The following is a 22,252-nucleotide window of genomic DNA, read 5'->3' on the forward strand; positions in this document are numbered from 1 at the left end:
TTTTGTTTCTTGATTTTTAAAAATCATATTTTATTATTTTTCTTTAAAAGGTAGTGGGTATAGTAGGTACAAAGGGTCACAGAAAGTGGATATGAACTTCCTGGTTTATAGCTATCTTTTATTTATTCTTTTCTGGGAAAAGTTTACGTCAAAATTTTATATCGAAAGCCTACTAATTTACAGCAGAAAATACTGTTTTATTTTTGAGGAGTTACTAAATATATGATCAGAAACAAACCCTAATTTATTTCAAACTGCTCTAATATCAAAGTAAAAAGGAAATTAATTTTCTTCCAGTTTGAATCTCTTTTTAGGAAGTTAATGTTTATTTTTTTGAGTTGGTATTGTTTGATATTGCATGTATGGTCTTAACATTAATTTTTGTGAAATGTGGTGTGTGGTGTTGCTGTGTGTTTATGTATGTGTGTATATACGAATAGTCAAAAGTATCTGAAATGCCAGAGCATGGGAGGGGAATCTACAGCTGAGAAATCATCTCTCATAACACCAGATTAGACGGAAAGCCTTTGAATGACCTGGAGAACAAATTATTTACATCTTGACTGGTTGTGGTTTTTCAGGCCCACCACAGCAGTACTCAGGCCAGGAAGACTATTATGGGGACCAGTACAGTCATGGTGGACAAGGTCCTCCAGAAGGCATGAACCAGCAATATTACCCTGATGGTAATCTCTCCTAATGTTAACTTTCCCATTTTCTATCCCTGCCCAGTATTAATGTGGGTAGCTACTCAAAACATTCTAATCAGAATGAAGAAACTAACAATGTGTTTCTTCCAAATTTAGAAACACTTCAGTAATCTAAAGCATCAACGGTAGCATTAGTTTTTAATCTACTTTAAAGTATATTTTGTTTGGTTATTCCATATTAGTACCATCAGGAATCATGTTCTGTCATTGGAATCCTTTCTTATATAAAAGAGGATCCTTTTATATTTGCAATTGTTCATTTGAACCAAAGCAAGTGTTACTGATTTACTTTTTTAAATAAAAGCTTTATTGAGGTAATTCATATACCGTAAAGTTCACCCACTGGTTTACTTTTATGCATTGTATAAATACAAAGAGAATATAGTTTTGAGTATTCTTCCAAGTTTCATCATGTTCGTTAACGTTGCATGTCTCAAAGAACAGAACTATGTTTATATTAGCATTTGCATTTGAGAAAGATTTTAGAGACTGAATCATATCCATAATGTAGCTGTTTATAATAGAGTTAGTAGAATAGAAAGGCATTTGGAAACCAGATTTTAACTTTAGTTATTTAGTTTAATGGTGTGTTTATTTTATAGTGGGAAGGTGGCTTGTGAAAAAGTGGTCCGTAAAAAATGTACTGTGCTTAGTAGTAATACAGGCATACAAGCAGGCTTTCATCATACAGTTCTTTGTTTTCCTGTATGTTTGAAAACTTTATGATACAATGTTGAAGAAAAAATAATACAGACAAATAAAATTGATCAAATACAGGTGGTTAGATTTCTCTTGTTTGGAAGGACTTGCCAAAATCTTCATTTATATTAAGCTCCCTTGATGTATTTAAGGTAAACTGCTTAACAGAAAACGGGCAAACTAAGAACTTCAAGCTAAAGTGGTGGGACCATTTGACTAGAAGCTAATGTAAGCTAGCAAGAAGATATAATTTGGTGTATTTAAAAAATAATTTTGTCCACCACTTTTTATCAATGTATAAAGCATAAGTGGTATAGGGACGTTGGTTTTTTCCTGCAAAGATTCTGCGTACACAGGCAGAGCAAACACTCACCTGTAGAATTTTGCACACAAAAATCCATGTTTGTTAGTGGCAGTGATATGGATGGATAATTTGGTTAGAAAACAACATTTTTTTAAAATGTTTTACTTGCCCTGAATTATTTAGAATGTTTTTTTTTCTTTTTCCTTTTACATGTAGATATTATATTAAGTTTTTTTTTAATGAAAAACTTTAGTTACATTTATAGACTATAGATATTTTAAAGCAATGAACTCTAGGTTGTTAAATATTATACATTAGGAAATCTGCTGAAAAGAAATGATTGTTTTGTTTAATTTTAAAAATACATTTTAAGTAATTGAGTTGAATTTAACACTGTTATTTTGGTCCTGAGTATTTCCTGAAATGTGAAATTTGTATTGTTATAGAGATATTTTTGTAAATAGCAGAACTTTAAGGTGGCTATAAATATTTCATTTTATTACATAATGGAATTTTAAAATTTCAGTGGTATCATTTTTCCATAGCTGTGTATTAATATATTTGTCTGACATTTACATAGAGTATTCCATTTATAACAACAATTAATTTACTTAAACAGCATTGGATATTTTGTTATTATGTTCAGATACTATATCAATGAATATGTAGATTAGGGGTTGGCAAACTTTTTTCTGTAAAGGGCCAGGAAATAAATATTTTCCTCTTTGCAGATCATGTGGTTGCAGTATAAACTACTGAACTCTTGTGGTAGCATGAAAACAGCTATAGAAAATATGAATGGATATAACTGTGTTCCAGTGAAACTTTCTTTACAAAAACAGGCCACTGGCTGTGTTTAGACTGCAGACTATAGTTTGCCAATCCATAATATAGATATTTATGAGGTGGTTTGGGAACATTGGAATACTAGAGCAATGAGTATTACATTTATTCATAACTATATTCCTCCTTAATTAGGTATTTTTCTAAAATTTAGTTCAGATTTTAGCTAACTGAAAAGTTATTTCCTACGATTTCTTTGAGCAGCTTAGTTAAAAGGACTAGAGTATTGATTTCATTAAAAGTCTAGTCATCTTGCAGGTGTGAATTTATCGTGCCTTAAAATTAAAGGTGTACTCTAGCACTTAACACAGTATTAATTTTATGAAGGTGTATGTTTATGATACTCTATAAATATTTTCTAAAGGCTCCTAGAATGGCAGGATTAAGCAATATATTTTTGCATCTGAAAATACTTTGAGATACATATACTTTAAGCAAGTTAATAGAAAATGTGAAAAATTTGTTTCAGTTTCTTTTAGGGGAAAAAAATGTATGGAGCTCTTTTATATTTTGCATTGTTTTAGCATATGCTGTGGAATTGGCGACCAGCAGAACAGGTGTTTGACAAAATATAATTGCTTCCTTTGTTCGTTCTAATTTAATTCAAGTTATTTACATGTGAAAGTCCTAAATGCTTTCATTCTCTCTTTTTTTTTTAAATTGAAGATGAAGATTTTTTTTCCCTCCTTGATGAGGATTATCAGAGTTAAGACTAAGTGTAATGTTTCTAAAACTGTTTTTTGCTTTAAAAAAAATTTGCACGTTATCTCAATATGAAAACAATCACATTTGGTAAATATTTGGCTAATGCAATTGAAATTATTTTTTATGTATTTCCATTTCTTTTTCTTTTTTTCAATTTTATCTGAAAGTTTAAATATATTTAGGGTTTTCACTCAGTGGCCATTAACGTTTCTTCCTGTCTCTTGTCGAATTGATGTAGGTCATAATGATTACGGTTATCAGCAACCGTCGTATCCTGAACAAGGCTACGATAGGCCTTATGAGGATTCCTCACAACATTACTACGAAGGAGGTATCTATATACCTTCACACACATACACATATATATCCCCTTCTACAGGAACGAAAATTCTTGCATAAGACAACTTCTACCCACGCAAAGCTCTCGTAGAATACTAGTTGCTGGCTGTCTTGAAAGTTGCAGGGAGCCTAGAACAATCAAAATAATTTCCTTACAAATATTTAAAATGTATAACCATGACTTGCCATTTCTAACAACATTAAAAAGACTAAAACATTTTAAAATAATTTTTTCCTCAGTGGAAATTTTCTATTTGAACATAAATCCATCAATCCAATTTTTTTTCTTGTGTGTGTTTACATATGTATAATTTTACATATAAGTTTAGTGCCTTTAGGAAACAGCTTGCTGATCTTGTGTAGCTAGTGTGTGCTCTTGTAGCTGTCTTTAATTTTGTCTTTTTTATTTTATTTAGCATAGTCATGATCTTATGACTGTGATGTTCCAGTAAATGTAATGCTCGTATGGCAGAGACGCTGAAAATGCTGCAGTTCAACCTTGCACAATTGGCTTTAACTGCAGTTTGTTTGGCCGAAATCCTTCTGTTTGGTTTGAGTTTTTTCTTTGTTTTGTTAACTTTTAAAAATCAATATGGCATTTTATTTTGTTCTTGTGTTGTTGGCTATGCATCTTAGAGGAAAAAAGTTAATTAAGCAAACTTCTCAGTTTTTTTTTTTTTCCTCTTCTCCAATTATCCTGTAGGGAATTCACAGTATGGCCAACAGCAAGATGCTTACCAAGGACCACCTCCCCAACAGGGATATCCAGCCCAGCAGCAGCAGTACCCAGGGCAGCAGGGCTACCCAGGACAGCAGCAGGGCTACGGTAATGGCTTACTGCAGTTTATTCTTGTCACCAAAAAATGTGATGATTACTCTTTCATAGTCTGGAAGTGGATATGTAATGTTTATTTTTCTAAGAATTATTTTTGAAAATTCACTGTTTTAGCTTAGCCTGTTACTGGAGTGTTTATATTTAAAGTGTTGTTCTTAAACTAGTAATCCATTTAAAAAGAAACATAAACTAGAGATGGTTCATTGACCCAAGGGTAAGGTATGTAGTTCACTCAAAATGAAATCCTTAATGAATTCTTAGACCTGTTTGGCATCCACAACCAGCCAGTAGCTTTGTATGTGCTTGGAAAACTGATGAATTGGGTGATTATTAACAACATCTACATAAATCCGCTTGGCAAATTTGTTTCTAAAACTAATGACTGTTACCATGAAAAGTAACATTGATCTTTTAGTGTACAAGTGAGATCTATTTGGAATGTGTAAAGAAAATGTCTTTGTCATTCTCTGTTAAAATAGCAGTTTACAAATTCATAGGAGTATATTTATTGCAGGTATGTATCTTACACTTTGGGAGAAGTATAGCCATCTTTTCTTATTATATACTCACTATAATGTCTACTAGTTGGCTATCTGACTATTAGATAGGGAGGGGGGGAATAATACAGACCTGATATCTCAGTCTTAAATTTTCGGCTTCTATAATAACTACTTTAGATATAGGAAAATATGATTCTTACGATAGGAGAAGTAGCTGCTTAATCTGACATCATCTCTTGCTAACATGGCCTCTTTTTTTAACATTAGTAATGTCTTATTATTTTTATTCATTGGTTTAAACTCTGCTGTTATTATGGGCACCTCTTTCCACCTGTGATAGCAAATCTAAGAACCAGGATCAGGCTGAAATTCTCTTGCACCTTCGACAGAAGCACTGGAATTCAGCCAGGTATTGGGTGTCAGGAATTTTCCCCAAAATGATCAGTTCTGTTTCCCAAATTCCAGCTATGACTTTAGAAATACTCCATGTATTTCTTGTCTTTACAAAGGGACTTTCTTGCTCCTCTCAAATGGCATTTCCATTTATGACCATTAAATATTTGTACATTGAATAAATAGAGTATTCTGGTTTTATTGTGTTTGCATGAAAACAAATATTATGTGGATCAGTCAGGTAAGTTTATTGATTTAAGAGAAATACTATTTTCAGTGGAAAGAGAGAGTAAAAGAAATTTTAGTGATTTTGGCTTAAGTAATTAAATGCTATTTTGTCAGACATTGTTGGGCACCCTAAAGGAGACGTTCCCATTTTGCTTGTCTATAGGTTTCAGCTGTCAGACTTGCCTCTAATAAAAAATACAGTTTTAATAATTGGATGCATAATAACTAAATAAACAAAATAATAGACTGGTGGAATTTAAGCTTGACATTTCTTGTTCTCTTTGACATCTTTCTCTGCAGTGTTTTTTATGACAGGATTTGAATGGCTGTGATAGAAAACATTTAAGCTTTTCAGCTTATGCTTTATAAAGCATTCTTTACAATAGAGAGGAGTAGAGTTTATGAAATAGACGTATTTGTTTGCCAAGCCGAATTAGTCCCTTGTCATCTCTGGAAGTTGAAATCATTCATTTATATGGGTTAAGTATTAAAGGTGATGAGTACACAGAGTGTAACTTTTGAATCATGTTTTTTTCCACATACAGCCTGTGGCTTTTCAAGTCTTCTTTAGTTTCTATTTGAAAATATTGTGATAATGAGTTTGTCAGTGCAGAACATAAAGCTTTCTTTTGGTGATTGCAAATCTAGAATTTACATGTAAAATCATTCTTTGTGATTCTTTTAGTGATTGCAAGTATAAATCTTAGAGTTATACAGCTGTTAACTATCACTGATTTCCAAACTTTATTCAGAAATTACTTCAGTATTTCAATTTGAGTCTGCTCCTTGCCTTTTCTTTTCACTGCTTGCTTATTATACTGGTTAACTTCCTAGTAGAGGTATAGATGAATTTCCTTAACATCATGGAGTTAACCTGCTTTACAACTCCTGAGTCTCTTTTACTCATTTTGACATATAAAATCTTAATGGCTAACACATAGCACAATAGTTATACTGAATCAGAGCATCTTGGTACATGGTAGTGTCCTTAACAGTATTTTTACTTCTTATAACTTTCGGAGTGTATTTCAAAACGCATTCGAGAAAAATCGAGATACCAGACTGCAAGGGAATATGGTAACATCTAATCTTAAACCGCTTCTGGAATTCTAGGGACTTACTGTATTTTCTTCTGGGCTCTTGTGTGTGCTGATTATTTTACAGGTCCTTCGCAGGGTGGTCCAGGTCCTCAGTACCCTAACTACCCGCAGGGGCAAGGGCAGCAGTATGGAGGTTACAGACCAGCCCAGCCTGGGCCACCCCAGCCCCCGCAGCAGAGGCCTTATGGGTATGACCAGGTGAGTTACCCAGGCGGCCGGGACTGCCCTGTTCTTTGCTCACTTTCGATTAGGTTGCACGTTTCTCAGCTGAAGATTCATTTTTCCCGCCTCTTGTTTATAGTGTTACCCGAAAAAAAGTGGTTACTTACTCTGAGTCTTCTTCATAGAATGGTAACACAGTTAATCATTGTTGCTGTAGCCTACAAAACATGGCGTATCTCTACGCGCCAGCATTCGTTCATGTTCGTTCATTCATAGTCTCTCCCTGGGCTTTACCCCCCAGGCATACTTCCCTTCACTATCCCAAACTTTATTCTGTGTTCTGAAGCCCTTAATTTCTCTGATGTCCCTCACGTTTTTTTGTTCAAGACTCTGCTTTGACCTATTGAAATGTGGAGTCCATCTGAGGCAGTGCTCTTCCTGGCTCTCGTCTCCACTCCAGCGTATTCACCCCACTCCCCTCACATGCACGATATCCCTTCTCTTCAAACTCATACTCACCACCTGTCTCTGTTGCCTCCTTCCATACACATATCCATTATCTCAGATAGTAATCATCTTTCTTTCTCCCCTGTTACTTTTCCTTCTACTACCTTCAGATATCTATAAGTGTATCTCGTCCTAAGATGACTGTATTCTTTTGAACCTAGTGTTACCTTCTTTTCATCAGTAAACTTCTCAGACTTAATAATCTGTGCCACAGTCATTGTTCTGTGAATCTTCTCATACATACTCTAAATTATTATTAAAATGATTTATTATGTTGGCAGTTTTTTTTAATTGATTTCAGGTTTGTCTGATGACTTTCTAGTGAGGAGAATCTGACCTCTTCACTGCTTAAGCTACCTAAAATAGGTTACTTTTTAATGTTAGGGTTCCAGGACCAGTGGGGATGGTCTGGATTGAGAAACAACGCGTATGCAGTGCTGATTAGACTCTAAGGCATAAGCAGCTCTCTCATCGACGCTCTCTCAAGTCTACAACCCCCTGTACTGACACGTTCTAGTTAAGTGGAAAAAATAAAAGAGATACAAGAGGCTTAAAAGTATGGACAGGACTTCCCTGGTGGCACAGTGGTTAAGAATCTGCCTGCCTGTTCAGGGGACACGGGTTTGAGCCCTGGTCCGGGAAGATCCCACATGCTGCAGAGCAGCTAAGCCCGTGTACCACAGTTGCTGAGCCCGTGTACTGCAACTACTGAAGCCCACACGCGTAGAGCCTGTGCTCCGCAGCAAGAGAAGCCACTGCAATGAGATGCCTGCCCACCGTAATGAAGAGTAGCCCCCGCTCGCCGCAACTAGAGAAAAAACCTGCGCGCAGCAACGGAGACCCAACACAGCCAAACATAAATTAATTAATTAATTTTTTTAAAAAAGTATGGACAGATAAGTAATACTAAAAAAAATACACTAGAACTAAATCAAAGGATTAGGCAGAAGTTTTATCTAAATTTTAAAAGTAAAATAAGTATTGACTATGAGTATCTAAGGACAAGATCCCTGAGCAGATAAAAATGTAGGCTCCTTCACATCCACAGATTAACTGTTGAAAAGTGGTCCTTTACTCCCTAATTCAAAAAATATTTATTAATTTTCTGAGTGTGCTAGATACTATATTATGTCCTAGATGAGTAAAACAGACCTGGTCCTTATGGCTCATGGAGAAACTATCTGGATCTTCCTTGACTTCACTTTAGCACTTGACACCTGTTCCTGTCTTCATTCTTAAGTGGTCGTCTTTAGCTTCTATATTACTGTACTGTTTTGTTCCTCTTACATTTTCAGTGATTCCTCCTTTATTGTTTCTCATCTTTCTTTTCCCCAGATATCAGTCCTTGGCTTAGTGTTTTTCCCAGTCTCTATATTCACCCTGTCTTACATTTTCAGTATCCTCAGCCTACTCTTCTCAACCCAACTTAAGCTCCATTTTTCCAGCCGTGAGCAGAACATCTCTCTTTGGATGTCTTGTCATTTTCTTCAGCTTCATCATTTTCTCTCTAAATCAGCATATTTCTAAGTCTCCTAAACTTAACATCATTCCTTAAGCAAATGTTTCTCGAGCAACATTTACATGCCAAGTACCTAAATTGGGGCTATATTGGGAAATAAGATCGACATGGACTCTGCCTTTGTGAACTTAAGTCTAGGTGGGAACAGACAAGTAAGCAGATGATACGATATAGTGTGAGAAGTACTTGGATGAGGAAAGGTAAGATTTTTGTGGAAGGGAGCTCCTAACCCAGACAGGTGTTCCTTGGGAAGTATTATATAAGTGCGAGAGCCCAAGGATGAGTAGGTATTAGCTAGCTGGTTGTGGAGGAGAGAAGGATATTCTGGTCAGAAAGAAGTGCACTCACAAAGGACTCATGTTAAGATGTGTGGCTCAGTAAAGCAGGAGTGTGGGGAAGAAGAGGCAAGAGTGGAGAGATGAATTGGGGCCAGATTAGGAGGGCTCTTGTAAGCCATGTTGGGGAAATTATAACAGTGTGGAGCCTTTAAAGTGTTTTAAATGATGTAGCTAAAGTATATAGCAGTGGCTGGCATCTATGATAGATATATAATATGTGTCTTCTTTTATCATGATAATTATTCCAGGCTTTAAGGTTCTCAGGAATTTGGGGACTGTATACAGTAGAAAAAGACTCGTGATGTTGGGGTAGTTGCCAGCCACATCTCCTTCCCCATTAGAAAAGGCTATGAGGAGGGGACCATCCTAGCTACTCTAGTGTTAGTAGCCTCCCCACATCTATCTCATGGATCCCCCCAACCCAAACACCTGTTGGCTTCTTCGTTTTAGGGAAAGTAGTTCAACTCTGCAAGATAGTTAAGGCAATGGAAAAGAAATCGAATTATAGTGGTGTTTAGGCAGGTGACTCTTGTGGCAGTATGCAGCATGAATTAAAAGAGGGGCATTGAGAGAGAACCCTGTTAGGGCCTGTGGGCCACTCCCCTCCCCCCAGCCCCGGGTCAGTCTTCCCATCTCCGTGAACAGCAGCTCAGTTTTCCACTTCCTCAGGCAGAAAACCTGGAGTCATCCTTGACTCCCTTCTTTTTGCAAATCAAACATCTAGTCAGCCAGCAAATCTCATCACCTCTTCCTTCAAAATACATGCTGTATCTGTAGTCATTTTTCACAACTTCCTGCCCTTACCCAAGTCCAAGTCACAGTCATAACTCTCATTCATCTGGACTATTGCACTGTCCTCCTTCCTGGTCTTCCTGCTTTCCTCCTGGCTCCTCTACAGGATGTGCTCCTCACGGGACCTAGAGTGATCTTTTAAAAACGTCAGTCCGATTAGGCCACCCCTCTGCGCATAACCGTGTGGTGACTTCATTCCCACCCAGAGTAATATAATGGCCTAGAAGGCCCTGTTCAGCTCATGTCCCCAGCCCCTGCCCCACCACCTCACCTCTGTATTTATAGCCACCTTCATTCATTCTGCTTCAGTCACACTGGCCTGTTTCCAGCATGTTTCTCCCTCAGAACCTTTGTATTTACCACTCCCTCTTCTGTTGTGTCTTTATTTGCAGTCAGTTCAAAATATTTTCTGATTTCGCTTCTGATTTCATCTTTGACCCAAGAGTTATTTAGAAGTGTATAGTTTTTGAATCTTTGGGGATTTTCCAGATAGTTTTCAGTTACTGATTTCCCATTTAATTTCATCATCTTGATAGAAAATACTTGGTATGACTTGAATTCTTCTGCATTTATTGAGACTTCTTTTATGGCTCAGAATATGGTCTGTGGGGATGTTCTGTAAATGTCAATTAGATCAAGCTGCTTGATAGTGGTGTTCAAGTCTCCTGTGACTTAGCTCATTTTCTCTTCTATTAGTTATTGAGAAAGGGATATTAAATATTAAATCTCTGGCTATATCTGTGTGTTTGTCTATATTTTCTTGCAGTTCTATTCATTTTTGCTTCATGTATTTTAATGTGACTTTAAAAAAAAATTTATTTATTTACTTGGCTGCATTGGGTCTTCTTGCTGCATGCGGGCTTTCTGTAGTTGTGGCGAGCGGGGGCCAGTCCTCGCTGTGGTACACGGGCTTCTCATTGCAGTGACCTCTCGTTGCAGAGCACGGGCTCTAGGCGTGCGGGCTTCAGCAGTGTGGCGCATGGGCTCAGTAGCTATGGCTCGTAGGCTGTAGAGCGCAGGCTCAGTAGTTGTGGCCCACGGGCTTAGTTGCTCCGCGGCATGTGGGATCTTCCCGGACCAGGGCTCCAATCCATGTCTCCTGCACTGGCAGGCGGATTCTTAACCACTGCACCACCAGGGAAGTCCCAGTGCTACATTTTAAAGGTGCATATGTTTTGGGGATTTTTATGTCTTGATTAATTTTCTCCTGTATCATTATGTAATAACTTTCTTTATCCCTGGTAATATCCTTTGCTCTGAAATCTGTTTGTCTAATAGTAATATCATTTTCTTTGGATTAGTACTAGAATGATAATATATTTTAAATCTTTTTTACTTTTAACACATTTGTATTTTTATGTTTAAATTGTTTCATGAAGGCAGCGTATACTTAGGACTTGGGTTTTTTTTTTTTTTTTAACACCCAATCTATCTCTGTCTTTTAATGGAGGGGGTTTGAACATTATGTTTAATGTGAATATGGATAATGGTTAAGTCTGTCATCTTGATACCTTTTCCTATTTGTCCCTTCTGTTCTTTGTCCTTTTTCCTCATTTTGTCTTATTTTGAATTTTTTTGTTTTTAAAAAATGGTTTTTATTAAGATATAATTCATATGCCATTCATCATTTTAAGATGTACCATTCTTTTTTTTTTTAAAGTATGTTTATTTCCCTCCAAACACCCAGCCCTAGGAAATAGCTGATTTACTTTTTGTCTGTATGGATTTTCCTATTCTGAGCATTTAGGCTAAGTGGAGTCATGCATATGTGGTGTTTGTGATTGGCTGCTTTCACTTAGTATAATGTTTTCAGGGTTCATCCATATTGTATCATGTATCAGTACCTTTAAGTGATATTATACCACTTCATATAAAGTATAATGATTTACTTTCATTTCTTCTCAACCTTTGTGTTATTGTTATAATTTCCACTTCTACATATGTTATTACAAACCCCATAGTATGCGGAATTAGTTTTGTTTAAAATATCAATTATCCTTTAAAGGTACTTAAATGATAAGAAAAGAGTCACATATTTACTAATGTACTTACTGTTTCTTGTACTTTTCATTCCTGTGATAAATCCATATTTCCATTTGGTATCATTTTCTTTTGCCAGAAGGATTTCCTCTTAACATTTCTTGGAATGCAGGTCTTCCGGTGATAAACTGTTAGTGTATTTTTTTTCTGACTGTTCTTAAGATTTTATCCCCTTATCAAATTATTTGAGTGTTTTCTTATGCTTGGGGTTTGTATAGTTTCTTGAATTTGTGACTTTATGGTTTTCATCAAATTTGAAAAAATTCTGACCAAATATTTTTCCTTTCTCTACACCTGTACCCCTGTCTCTCTTCCCCAGACTCCAGTTACATGTGTATTTGACCGCTTAGAGTTGTGCCACAATTCAGTGATCCTGTTTGTTTGTTTAATTTTTAAAGTCTTTTTTTTCTCTCTGTTTCATTTTGGGTAGTTTCTGTAGCTGTGTTTTGAAGTTCACTAATCTTTTCTTGTTCATTGTCTTACCAGCTTTTAATCCACTCCTAGATGTGTCTCATTGCAGACATTGTGTTTCTCATCTCCAGGAGTTTGATATGGGTCTTTTTCATATCTTCCATGTCTCTGCCTAAAGTTTTGCACATGAGGAATACAAGTACGTTAACTGCTTTAATATCCTTTTCTGGTAATTCTAACACCTGGGCCAGTTTTGATCTACTGTTTTTTTCCCCTCCTCGCTTTGGGTCATATTTTCTTCATCCTTTCCATGTGCAGTGATCTTTGATTAAACGCCAGAAATTGCAAATATTACTTTTTTTTTTTTTTTTTTTTTTTTTTTTTTTGCGGTATGCGGGCCTCTCACTGTTGTGGCCTCTCCCGTTGCGGAGCACAGGCTCCGGACACGCAGGCCTAGTGGCCATGGCTCACGAGCTTAGTTGCTCCGCGGCATGTGGGATCTTCCCGGACCAGGGCACGAACCCGTGTCTCCTGCGTCGGCAGGCGGACTCTCAACCACTGCGCCACCAGGGAAGCCCGCAAATATTACTTTTATGTTGTTGACTGATGGATATATTTGTATTCCTACAAACATTCTTGAGTTTTGTTTTGGGATGCAGTTTAGTAATTTGAAAACAGCTTGATCTTTTGGGGATTGCTTTTAAGATTTGTTAGGCAGGACCAGACAGTGTTTAGTCCTGGGCTAAATATCCCCACTAGTAAGATAAGACCCTTTTGGGTACTCAACCCAATGCCCTGGAATTATGAGGTTTTCCACTCTGGCTGGTGGGAATAAACACTATTTCCGTTCCTCTGTGAGTGCAGGAATAGTTTCCTCTAATCCGTTGGGGTGTTTCTTTCCTCGGACTTGGATATTTTCGTTGCATGCATTTGCATATCAGTGCTATGCTGAATACTCAAGAGGTTTCCTCTGCAGATCTCCACAGTGCATTTCTTTCCTCTTTGGTACTATGGCCTGGGAACTCTAGCTCCTTTTTTTCTCTTCAGACTTTAAGCTTTATCTTTTTACCTCGGACCCAGCCTCACTTCCTCTCCATATGCTGCAGTGTGGAAACTCTCAGTGCAGTAAGATGCAGTAATCAGAGTGCTCGCCACATTTGTTTCCCATTTCTCACAGATTGCTGTTCTTTGTTACCTTCTGTCCTGTGTCCTGAATACAAGTATTTCATATATTTTTTGTAGTTTTGGGGGGTTTTTTTGGCCATGTTGGGTCTTCATTGCTGGGCTTTCTTCTAGTTGCGGCGAGCAGGGGCTACTCTTCGTTGCGGTGCACGGGCTTCTCATTTTGGTGGCTTCTCTTGTTGCAGAGCATGAGCTCTAGGCACGTGGGCTTCTATAGTTGTAGCACGCGGGTTCAGTAGTTGTGGCTCGTGGGCTCTAGAGCGCAGGCTCAGTAGTTGTGGCGCATGGGCACAGGGTGGCATGTGGGATCTTCCTGGACCAAGGCTCGAACCCGTGTCCCCTTCATTGGCAGGCGGATTCTTAACCACTGTGCCACCAGGGAAGCCCTGGGGTTTTTTTCAGGCTGGAGTTTAAATCTGTCTTGACCAGAAACCTACTTAATTCTTTAAAAATAGGCTTTTTTTCCAGCAGTATTACGTTCACAGCAAAATTGAGAAGAATGTGTAGAGAGTTTCCATTTACTCCCTACCCCTACACATACATAGCCTACTCCATTATCAACATCCCACACCCTAGTGGTACATCTGTTATAATCAATAAACCTACCACCCCAGGTCCATAACTTACATTAGATTCACTCTTGGTGTTGTACAGTCTGTGCATTTTGACAAATATATAATGACCTGTATCCACCATTATAATATCATACAGAAGAGTTTCATTTCCTTAAAAATCCTCTGTGCTCCCCTTATTCATCCCTCTGTCCTTCCTACTGATCAACATAGTTTGCCTTTTCCAGAATGTCATGCACTTGGAATCATGTAGTATGTAGCCTTTTCAGATTGGCTTTTCACTTAATAATATGCATTTAAAGTCTTCTCATGACTTGATAAGTGTTTCTTTATAGCACTGGATAGTAGCCCGTTGTCCGGATATACCATTCATTTATTGAAAGATATCTTGGTTGCTTTCAAGTTTTGGCAATTATGAATGAAACTGCTGTAAACTTCCATGAGCAGGTTTTCGTGTGAACATAAAATTTTAACTCATTTGGATAAATGCCAAGGAGTGAGCATGATTTTTGGATTATATGGTAATAGTATATAGTTTTGTAAGAAACTGCCAAACTATCTTGCGTAGTGGCTATACCATATTGTATTCTCATCGGCAATGAATGAGAGTTCCTGTTAACTCCACATCCTCATCAGCATTTGCTGTTATAAGTGTTCAGAATTTTGGCCATTCCAGTAAGTTTATGGGGTATCTCGTTGTTTTATTTTGCATTTCCCCAGTCACATGTGATGTAGACACCTTTTCAGTGTGCTCACTTGCCATCTTTACATCTTCTTTGGTGAGGCATCTGTTCAGGTCTTTGGCCCATTTTTTGATAGGGTTGTTCACTTTCTTACTGTTGAGTTGTAAGAGTTCTTTGCATAGTTTAGATAACAGTCCTTATCAGTCGTGTCTTTTGCAAATACTGCCTTGTCTTCTTGGCTTGTCTTCTCATTTTTTTGACATTGTCTTTCTCAGAGTAGAAGATTTTAATTTTAATGAAGTCCAGTTTATCAGTTACTTCTTTCATGGATCACGCCTTTGGTGTTGTATCTATAAAGTCACTCCAAAACTAAAGGTCATCTACATTTTTTTCATGTTATCTTCTAGGAGTTTTATAGTTTTATTTTACATTTTACATTTAGGTAAAGGTCCTATTTGAGTTTATGTTCTGAATGAAGAAAATCTTAATTGTTAAGATTTGTGTCTAAATTTCATTTTTCTGTACGTGGATGTCCAGTTGTTCTGGCACCATTTGTTGACAAGACTGTCTCTTCGCTATTGTATTACCTTTGCTCCTTTGCCAAAGATCAGTTGACTATATTTATGTGGGTCTGTTTCTGGGCTCTCTATTCGGTTCCATTGATCTATTTTTCTGTTCTTTCACCAATATCACATTGTCTTGATTGCTGTAGCTTTATATTAAGTCTTGCAGTTGAATATTGTCATTCCTCTGACTTTGTTCTTCTCCTCCAATATTGTATGGGTATTCTGGGTCTTCTGCCTCTCCATATAATTTTAGAATTATTTTTTCAATATCAGTCTATCACGACTGATAGAATTATTTATTCAATATCCAGAAATAACTTGCTTGCTGGGATTTTGATTGGGATTGTGTTGAATCTTTAGATCAAGTTGGGAAGAACTGACGTTGCAACAATATTGACTTTTTTATCCATGAACATGGAACATCTCTGCATTTATTTAGTTCTTTGATTTCTTTCATTAATTTTTTAGTTTTTCTCATACAGTTCTCTCTATATATTTTGTTAGATTTATACCTGAGTATTCAATTTTGGGGGGTGCTTATGTAGATGGTATTGTTTTTAATTTCAAATTGCATTTTTTTTTTTTTTTTTTTTTTTTTGCGGTACGCGGCCCTCTCACTGTTGTGGCCTCTCCCATTGTGGAGCACAGGCTCCGGACACGCAGGCTCAGCAGCCATGGCTCACGGGCCTAGCCGCTCTGCAACATGTGGGATCTTCCCAGATCGGGGCATGAACCTGTGTCCCCTGCATCGGCAGATGGACTCTCAACCACTGAGCCACCGGGGAAGCCCCAAATTGCACTTATTCATTGCTAGTGTATAGGGGAATTTTCTGTTAACCTCGTATTCTGCAACCTTGCTCATTAGTTTCAGGAGATTCTTTGGGATTTTCTACCTAAACAATCATGTCATCTGTGAACAAAGACAGTTTTATTTCTTCTTTTCCAATCTGTTTACCTTTGTTTCTTTTTCTTATTGCATAAACTAGGAATTTCAGTCCAGTGTAGAAAAAGAGTGGTGAGAGGGGACATCCCTGCTTTTGTTCCTGATCTTAGCAGGAAAATTTCATGAAATATGGTGTTAGATGCTTTTCTTTTTCAGCATAGCATTTATGTCCATGTGACAGATTATGTAGTTATTGTTTATCGTACCCCCTTCCCCTAGGATGTCAGTTCTTTAAAGACATCACCACATCTGTTTTTTATCACTGTTAAGTCTCCATCACCTAGTAGAATACATTGAGTAGTCAATAAATACTGGTGAGTGAATATGTAGGGCCTTCACTTACTAAATTTGAATGGTAATTGTAAGAATAGAGAAAGAAACCCCTAAAAAGTACTGGGACAGAATACTTTTAAGAAAGAAAGAAATTTATTGCTTAGTCTAGGGACTCTTCACTCCATACACTCCCTAGAAAATCTCATTTACGCACATGGTTTTAATTTACCATGCTGTTGACTCTCAAATCTCTATTTCTAGTCTCACTTTCTCTTCTGAAAGTCAGGTGCCTAGTAGTCATCTGCAGTTGGAAATGTCATGTCAATTTTACATAACCAAAACGAATTCATAGTTTTTGTACCCATTCCTCCTTTGTATGCTCTGTCTTAGAGAGAGGGGCACTATCGCCAAGCTAGAATGCCATGTGCCACACTTGATGCTTAAGTCTTCCTCCCTCTCCCCATCTAATAAATGACAAAATCTTGTTAGCCTGATTTCCTTCAACATTCTTGAATCTATCCACTTCTCTCTGACCACTGCCTTATCTTTGTTTAGACCATTAACATCTCCTAAGTTCATGATGGGCTGAAGGATCCTCCCATGCTGTCTTCTTGCCTCCTTTCCAGTTTATTCTTTAGTCAGAGGAATTTTGTAATTTACAAACAAAGAAGCTGAAGAAGCAGAGAGAGAGAGAGAGAGAGAAGCCGAGGCTTAGAGAGTTGGAGTGATCCACCCAAGATGATGGGTAAACAGGGCCGAGCTGAGTGGCTAAGACCCAGGGACTGGGCCCTTCACCACGCCCCTGCCTCCAGCCACACCAGCACTTTGCAGAGTGCTGTCGTGCTTTTCTTCTTGAGCAACTGTTTGAAGCAGAAATCATGATTATCCTCAATTGTTGGATGAGATAGTCAAGAAAGGGAAGGTAGATAGCTTGTCTCAAGGACAAGAAACTGGTAAGTGCGAGAGTTAAAACTAGGCATTGATTTCTGCTTCCCAAACCCATACTTTTAACCCTGGAATTTGCTAATGGTTGCAGATATATACAGTATTTTTTTAGGCTTGCTTGTGATTTGATTTTGTCCTAGCAAAGTGATCCAGTGTGGGTTGCTTCAATTTCTTCATCCATAAAATGGAAATCATATTTACTGCACAGGTAACAGATGGACAAAAAGCACTTGTTACAGTGTTAGACACATGGTATGAGTTATTGAGATATATTATTGAGATATTAAGTTATCAAGATATATTAAGAGTCAGCTATTGTTGATATTAGCCAGACTACTCGTATCCATTACTTCAAGCTCTGTGTTAACAAATAATCAATAGCTTCTAGTCCTGATTATTGTATATTCTTTTTTACTCTCCAATTCCCTAAGCATTTTTTACCTATTTTTTCTCCATTCTTTTGCTTTACCTGTTTCTTCTATTTGAAGTGCCCCTTCTTCTTTTCTCTGCCATTCAAATTTTACTATTTTCTTAAGGCTCTCACAGTCTCTGAAATATTTTTCAAATTATTTTAGCCGCGATAGCCTTTTCCTTTCTGAACTCTTGTAGACCTTGTTCTGCAATTATACTTTGTTAAGTCTTACCTTCCCTGTTTTTCAAATTTATTATGGCGATGAGCATATAGTATTTGCTCAATAAATGTTTGTAATTGTTTGAATATCATATTTGGTGTACATTATTGAAGAAGTCTTATGTGTCAGACACTCTTCAATACTTGGGGCATAAGAATGGATAAGACCTAGTCCCTGTCATCAAGTAATTCATGCTATAGTAGATACATTATAGCTTTTATTTATATAGCACACCAGTTCTTAATCCCTCTTCTGCTTTCACATCATTCATAATATGTGCAACTCGCTTTCATCATTAATATCTCATCACACATACTCACTGCGGGAGCGTTTCCGTCCAGCCTTGAGACTTGCTTATTTATACTTTTTAATAATTTTTGAAAGCTCTTTCTCATGTCCTCTCTTATTTAAGTGTCCTAACAAATAAATGAGGTAGAACTAGTGTAACCTTAAACAGAAAGAAAATTGAGAGCCAGGGATGGGTATGTTACAGTCCCACCTTATAGGTGAAGAAACTGAATCTCAAAGAGCTTTCCTTGGGCTCAAATGAAAAGGCAACAGTAGAGTTGGGACTTAAACTCAGTGTTTAGATAATGTAACAATTGAATAGTAAGTTCCTGTATGCTAAGCATTTCTTACTTTAAACTTGGTATTATAGGAATTTTTCAACAAAGACAGCAAAAAGAGGAGCATCATGAATCCCTGTGTACCCACCAACCAAATTCAACAATTATCGGCATTTTACCAATGTTGTTTTATATACCCGCACCCTATTTTATTGAGTATTTTAAAGCAAATCTTACCTGCAGATATTTCAGGATGATCATTGACGTTAAATTTTTCTGAATATAATTATGTAAAATACGTCAATATTTTTAAATACCTTAATTCTATTTATAGTGCATTATTCTATTAGATACAGTGGCATTCAACAGATTTTCAAGTGTATCTTACTTCTGTGGAAGTGTAAACTTTTAGGGTACTATTTCTTATTGTACAGAAGACTTTCAACTATAGAATACTTTCTTGATATAGTTAATTTGACTTAGAGGGGATTATTTAGCCAAAGGAAACAATTAACTGATTATGTGCCCAAGTGCTTTTATGAGCATCTATTTTAAACATATTTAAGACATTTTTGTTATTAAAATAAATTTTTTCTAGTACATTCCTCTTTTCTTCTACCTTTCTTCTCTTTTGAAGGAAAAGATGTTCCTTCTCTTCTCCATAAAGCTAGCCATAACGGTTGTATACTGGACACTGTTTACCTCCCTTGTAGAATTTTGTTACTTCATTCATTACCTCTTTTATACCTGTGCTTCATTTTCTTTCCCTTCCTGTCAGCCTACAGGCCCTTCAAGTCTACCTTACTAAAAGCAACAAAATCAAAATCAATCTTTCTTTGATTTTATGTACCAGCTGCCTGTGAATACCTCTGCGAATACCTCATTGGGCTCGGGAAGAGGCCCAAATTCCATAGTGTGGCTAGAAGGTTCTTTTTCCTTTATCTCCCAGATATCTTTCCATCCTTGCTACTTATCCCCACATATTCTTGGTGTTAATTCATAAGTCACTATAATAATCTAAACAGTCACAAACTTTTTGTACTAGAATATAATTGACACACTAGTATATGCTATGCCCGCATTTAGAACCCGAACTTCTCACTCATTCTTGATTCAGTTCAATAAAATTCACCAAACATCTAAGTTCTCACTCTGATAGGTGCTGTTCTAGGCTCATAGACTTTGAAATCCATTTGCAATTGACTGAAATATCAGAAGAAATTACAGAGATACTCTGTACCTAAATATTATATGTAACAGTTTTTGTTTGTTGTAATTGTAGTTGCTTTTGTAGTATGACAGTGTTAAGATTGATTTGTAATTTTCTGTGCCAAACTGTTATGGTCAAACTATGAATCTAATTATATTTTAAAATTTATCTTTTAGGGACAGTATGGAAATTACCAGCAGTGAAAAGTACTTACATTCCAATAGCCAGAATCTGTTAGCAGCCATATTGTCACCTCAGCACTGTGGACACCTCCCTGTGAAGAGACCCTTCCATTCCATCTAGTTTTTGGAAAAACCTTGTGGATAAGTGGCTGTTTCATCAGTAAACAGCCTTTGTGGCTTATTTATAAAAGGCTTTAGTAGCGCAAAAATACTCTTGATTTCACATGTCTACTCTAGATGGCAACATTGGACAGAAAATAGAATGACATAACCAATTTGCAATGATTTCGGAACAGTATTTCAAATGGACTGTTACAGACTGAAAGGTGTGAACAGCTTTGTATGTTTATGAAGGTTAAGGGAATTTAATACTTTTCCACAGATTCTTTTGTAAGGGGAAGAGGGAAATGTACACTTTTTACAGCAGCAATATTTTGTATATTACGTTTATTTCATGTGGTGAATATGCAAGGAGGTACACTACGCACTGGACAGAATCAGAAGTCCTGTTAATGGGGATTAGAGCATGGTGGGTGCTTGACTGTGTTGGTCTCAAAAGTGGTGTTCTGTGAAGCTGAAGGTGAGGGAGAAGACAAAGCACACCATATGTCCACTGTTATGTTCTTTAGAGAAAATTCAGATCCCTTTTATGTGTTAGATAATCAAGGGCACTGTGATACAGTTTTAAGTAAAAAGACATTTTTTAAAAGCTTTCCAGTTTTGTGGGTTAAAACCTTTTTATAAAAGATCATTTATAATACAGTTTTAAAATGTGAGGCAATAAGAATTACTTCATGTTGGATCTGAAGAATCTTGCTAACAGTTTCATGTAAACGAAGTGGTAATCGTCTCCTAAAAGAGCAATAACTGAAAATGAAAGTGTTAATTTTACCTTGTTTGAGTAATCAGGGAACTTAGTAAGTAATATCAAAACATTTTATAAATGATGTCAAAGAAGAGTCAATGTTGATTCAGTAATTTTATTTTTTAACATTAGAAGGATAATTGGTTTATATAATAAGAATAGTTCAGGAGACTTTACAAACCTTTATTGACTGGAAATAATGCCATTTATAAAGGAAGGAACACTTCTAAGTTTTTCCCTTTTTTATGTTGGTTAATATAACATAGAGATGTTTAGGAAAACACTTATTGATGATGTTTATTCTGATCTGTATTAAAAGCATAGAGGTTGCATTTCATATCACTTTGTTTATTAGCATGGTATACTTAATCATATCTGAGACTGTCCTGTGCCTGACTGTTTTAGCTGATTTCAGGGATATTGCATTGGGCAGGAAATCATGCATTGAGAAGTTTTTTATAACCAGTTACGCATAATCTGAAAAGATCTAGCCCAAAGGTAAGTTGCTATTTTCATCACAGTTGCCTGTGCCCAGGGAATAAGGTATATTCTTTATAATTGAATTGTTTTTTCCCCACTTCCAACTGGAAACAAAACAGAAGGGGTGCGATAAATCTGAATAAGCAAAATGTACTGTTCTCAACATACTGTAATCAAAAGGAGAAATTTTAATGTGTCTCTGTGTGTATGAAAGAGTGTGTGTGTGTTTTAAGGTCAGAATAGGGTTTTTTTCAACATGGTCAGTAGAAAATGGACATCAAGTTTGAACACATAAAGCATGGACAGCCTTATTGTGATGGAAACGCTTTTAGGTTCTGTGCCAATTTTCCACCACTGTGTACTTTGTTGCTATTTGAAACTGTATCAACTCTAACGGAAGAATAAATTATTTGTGATTTTAATTTTCTCATTTGTTTTTTTAAATTAGATCTCTGACTCTCTTGTCTGGAGACTATGCTGTGGGTTTTTTATATGTTAGCCTAGTATAAGCAGACTATATTTGTATTCTAGGACTTTATCAAAATTCTCCTGTCATGCCCAAGTTAATTAGAATTAACTGTTCAGTAATCAGCATGTGTGTGGGCTGTTTGTTACAGAATTCTTTCTCTGAAAGTGAAGTCCATGAGGCCATAATCAAGATGACTGAATTAGATAAATGAGTTGAGGAGACAGAATTGTACTGAACCCAACCTGGTGTAGATATGCTA

At 36.6% G+C, this 22,252-nt stretch overlaps 1 protein-coding gene across 7 annotated transcripts in view; it reads left to right on the top strand.

Annotated features, from left to right (window-relative positions):
- SS18 (SS18 subunit of BAF chromatin remodeling complex) overlaps nt 1–21,946 on the top strand; it is a 75,658-nt gene extending 53,712 nt beyond the window's left edge. Inside the window, exons 7-11 of one of the 7 annotated variants that reach the window (XM_059039400.2) lie at nt 582–686; nt 3,500–3,592; nt 4,304–4,426; nt 6,721–6,854; nt 20,174–21,946. In XM_059039400.2, the coding sequence (XP_058895383.1) occupies nt 582–686; nt 3,500–3,592; nt 4,304–4,426; nt 6,721–6,854; nt 20,174–20,200 (482 nt within the window). In that variant the 3' untranslated portion in view covers nt 20,201–21,946. The remainder of the gene's footprint in view (nt 1–581; nt 687–3,499; nt 3,593–4,303; nt 4,427–6,720; nt 6,855–20,173) is intronic. The other 6 variants (XM_059039402.2, XM_059039398.2, XM_059039397.2 and 3 more) reach the window with 6 other exon arrangements.
- Nucleotides 21,947–22,252: the final 306 nt, after the last annotated feature.

Source organism: Kogia breviceps, chromosome 15 (assembly GCF_026419965.1).
Source record: "Kogia breviceps isolate mKogBre1 chromosome 15, mKogBre1 haplotype 1, whole genome shotgun sequence".
Taxonomy (NCBI): Eukaryota; Metazoa; Chordata; class Mammalia; order Artiodactyla; family Physeteridae; genus Kogia; species Kogia breviceps.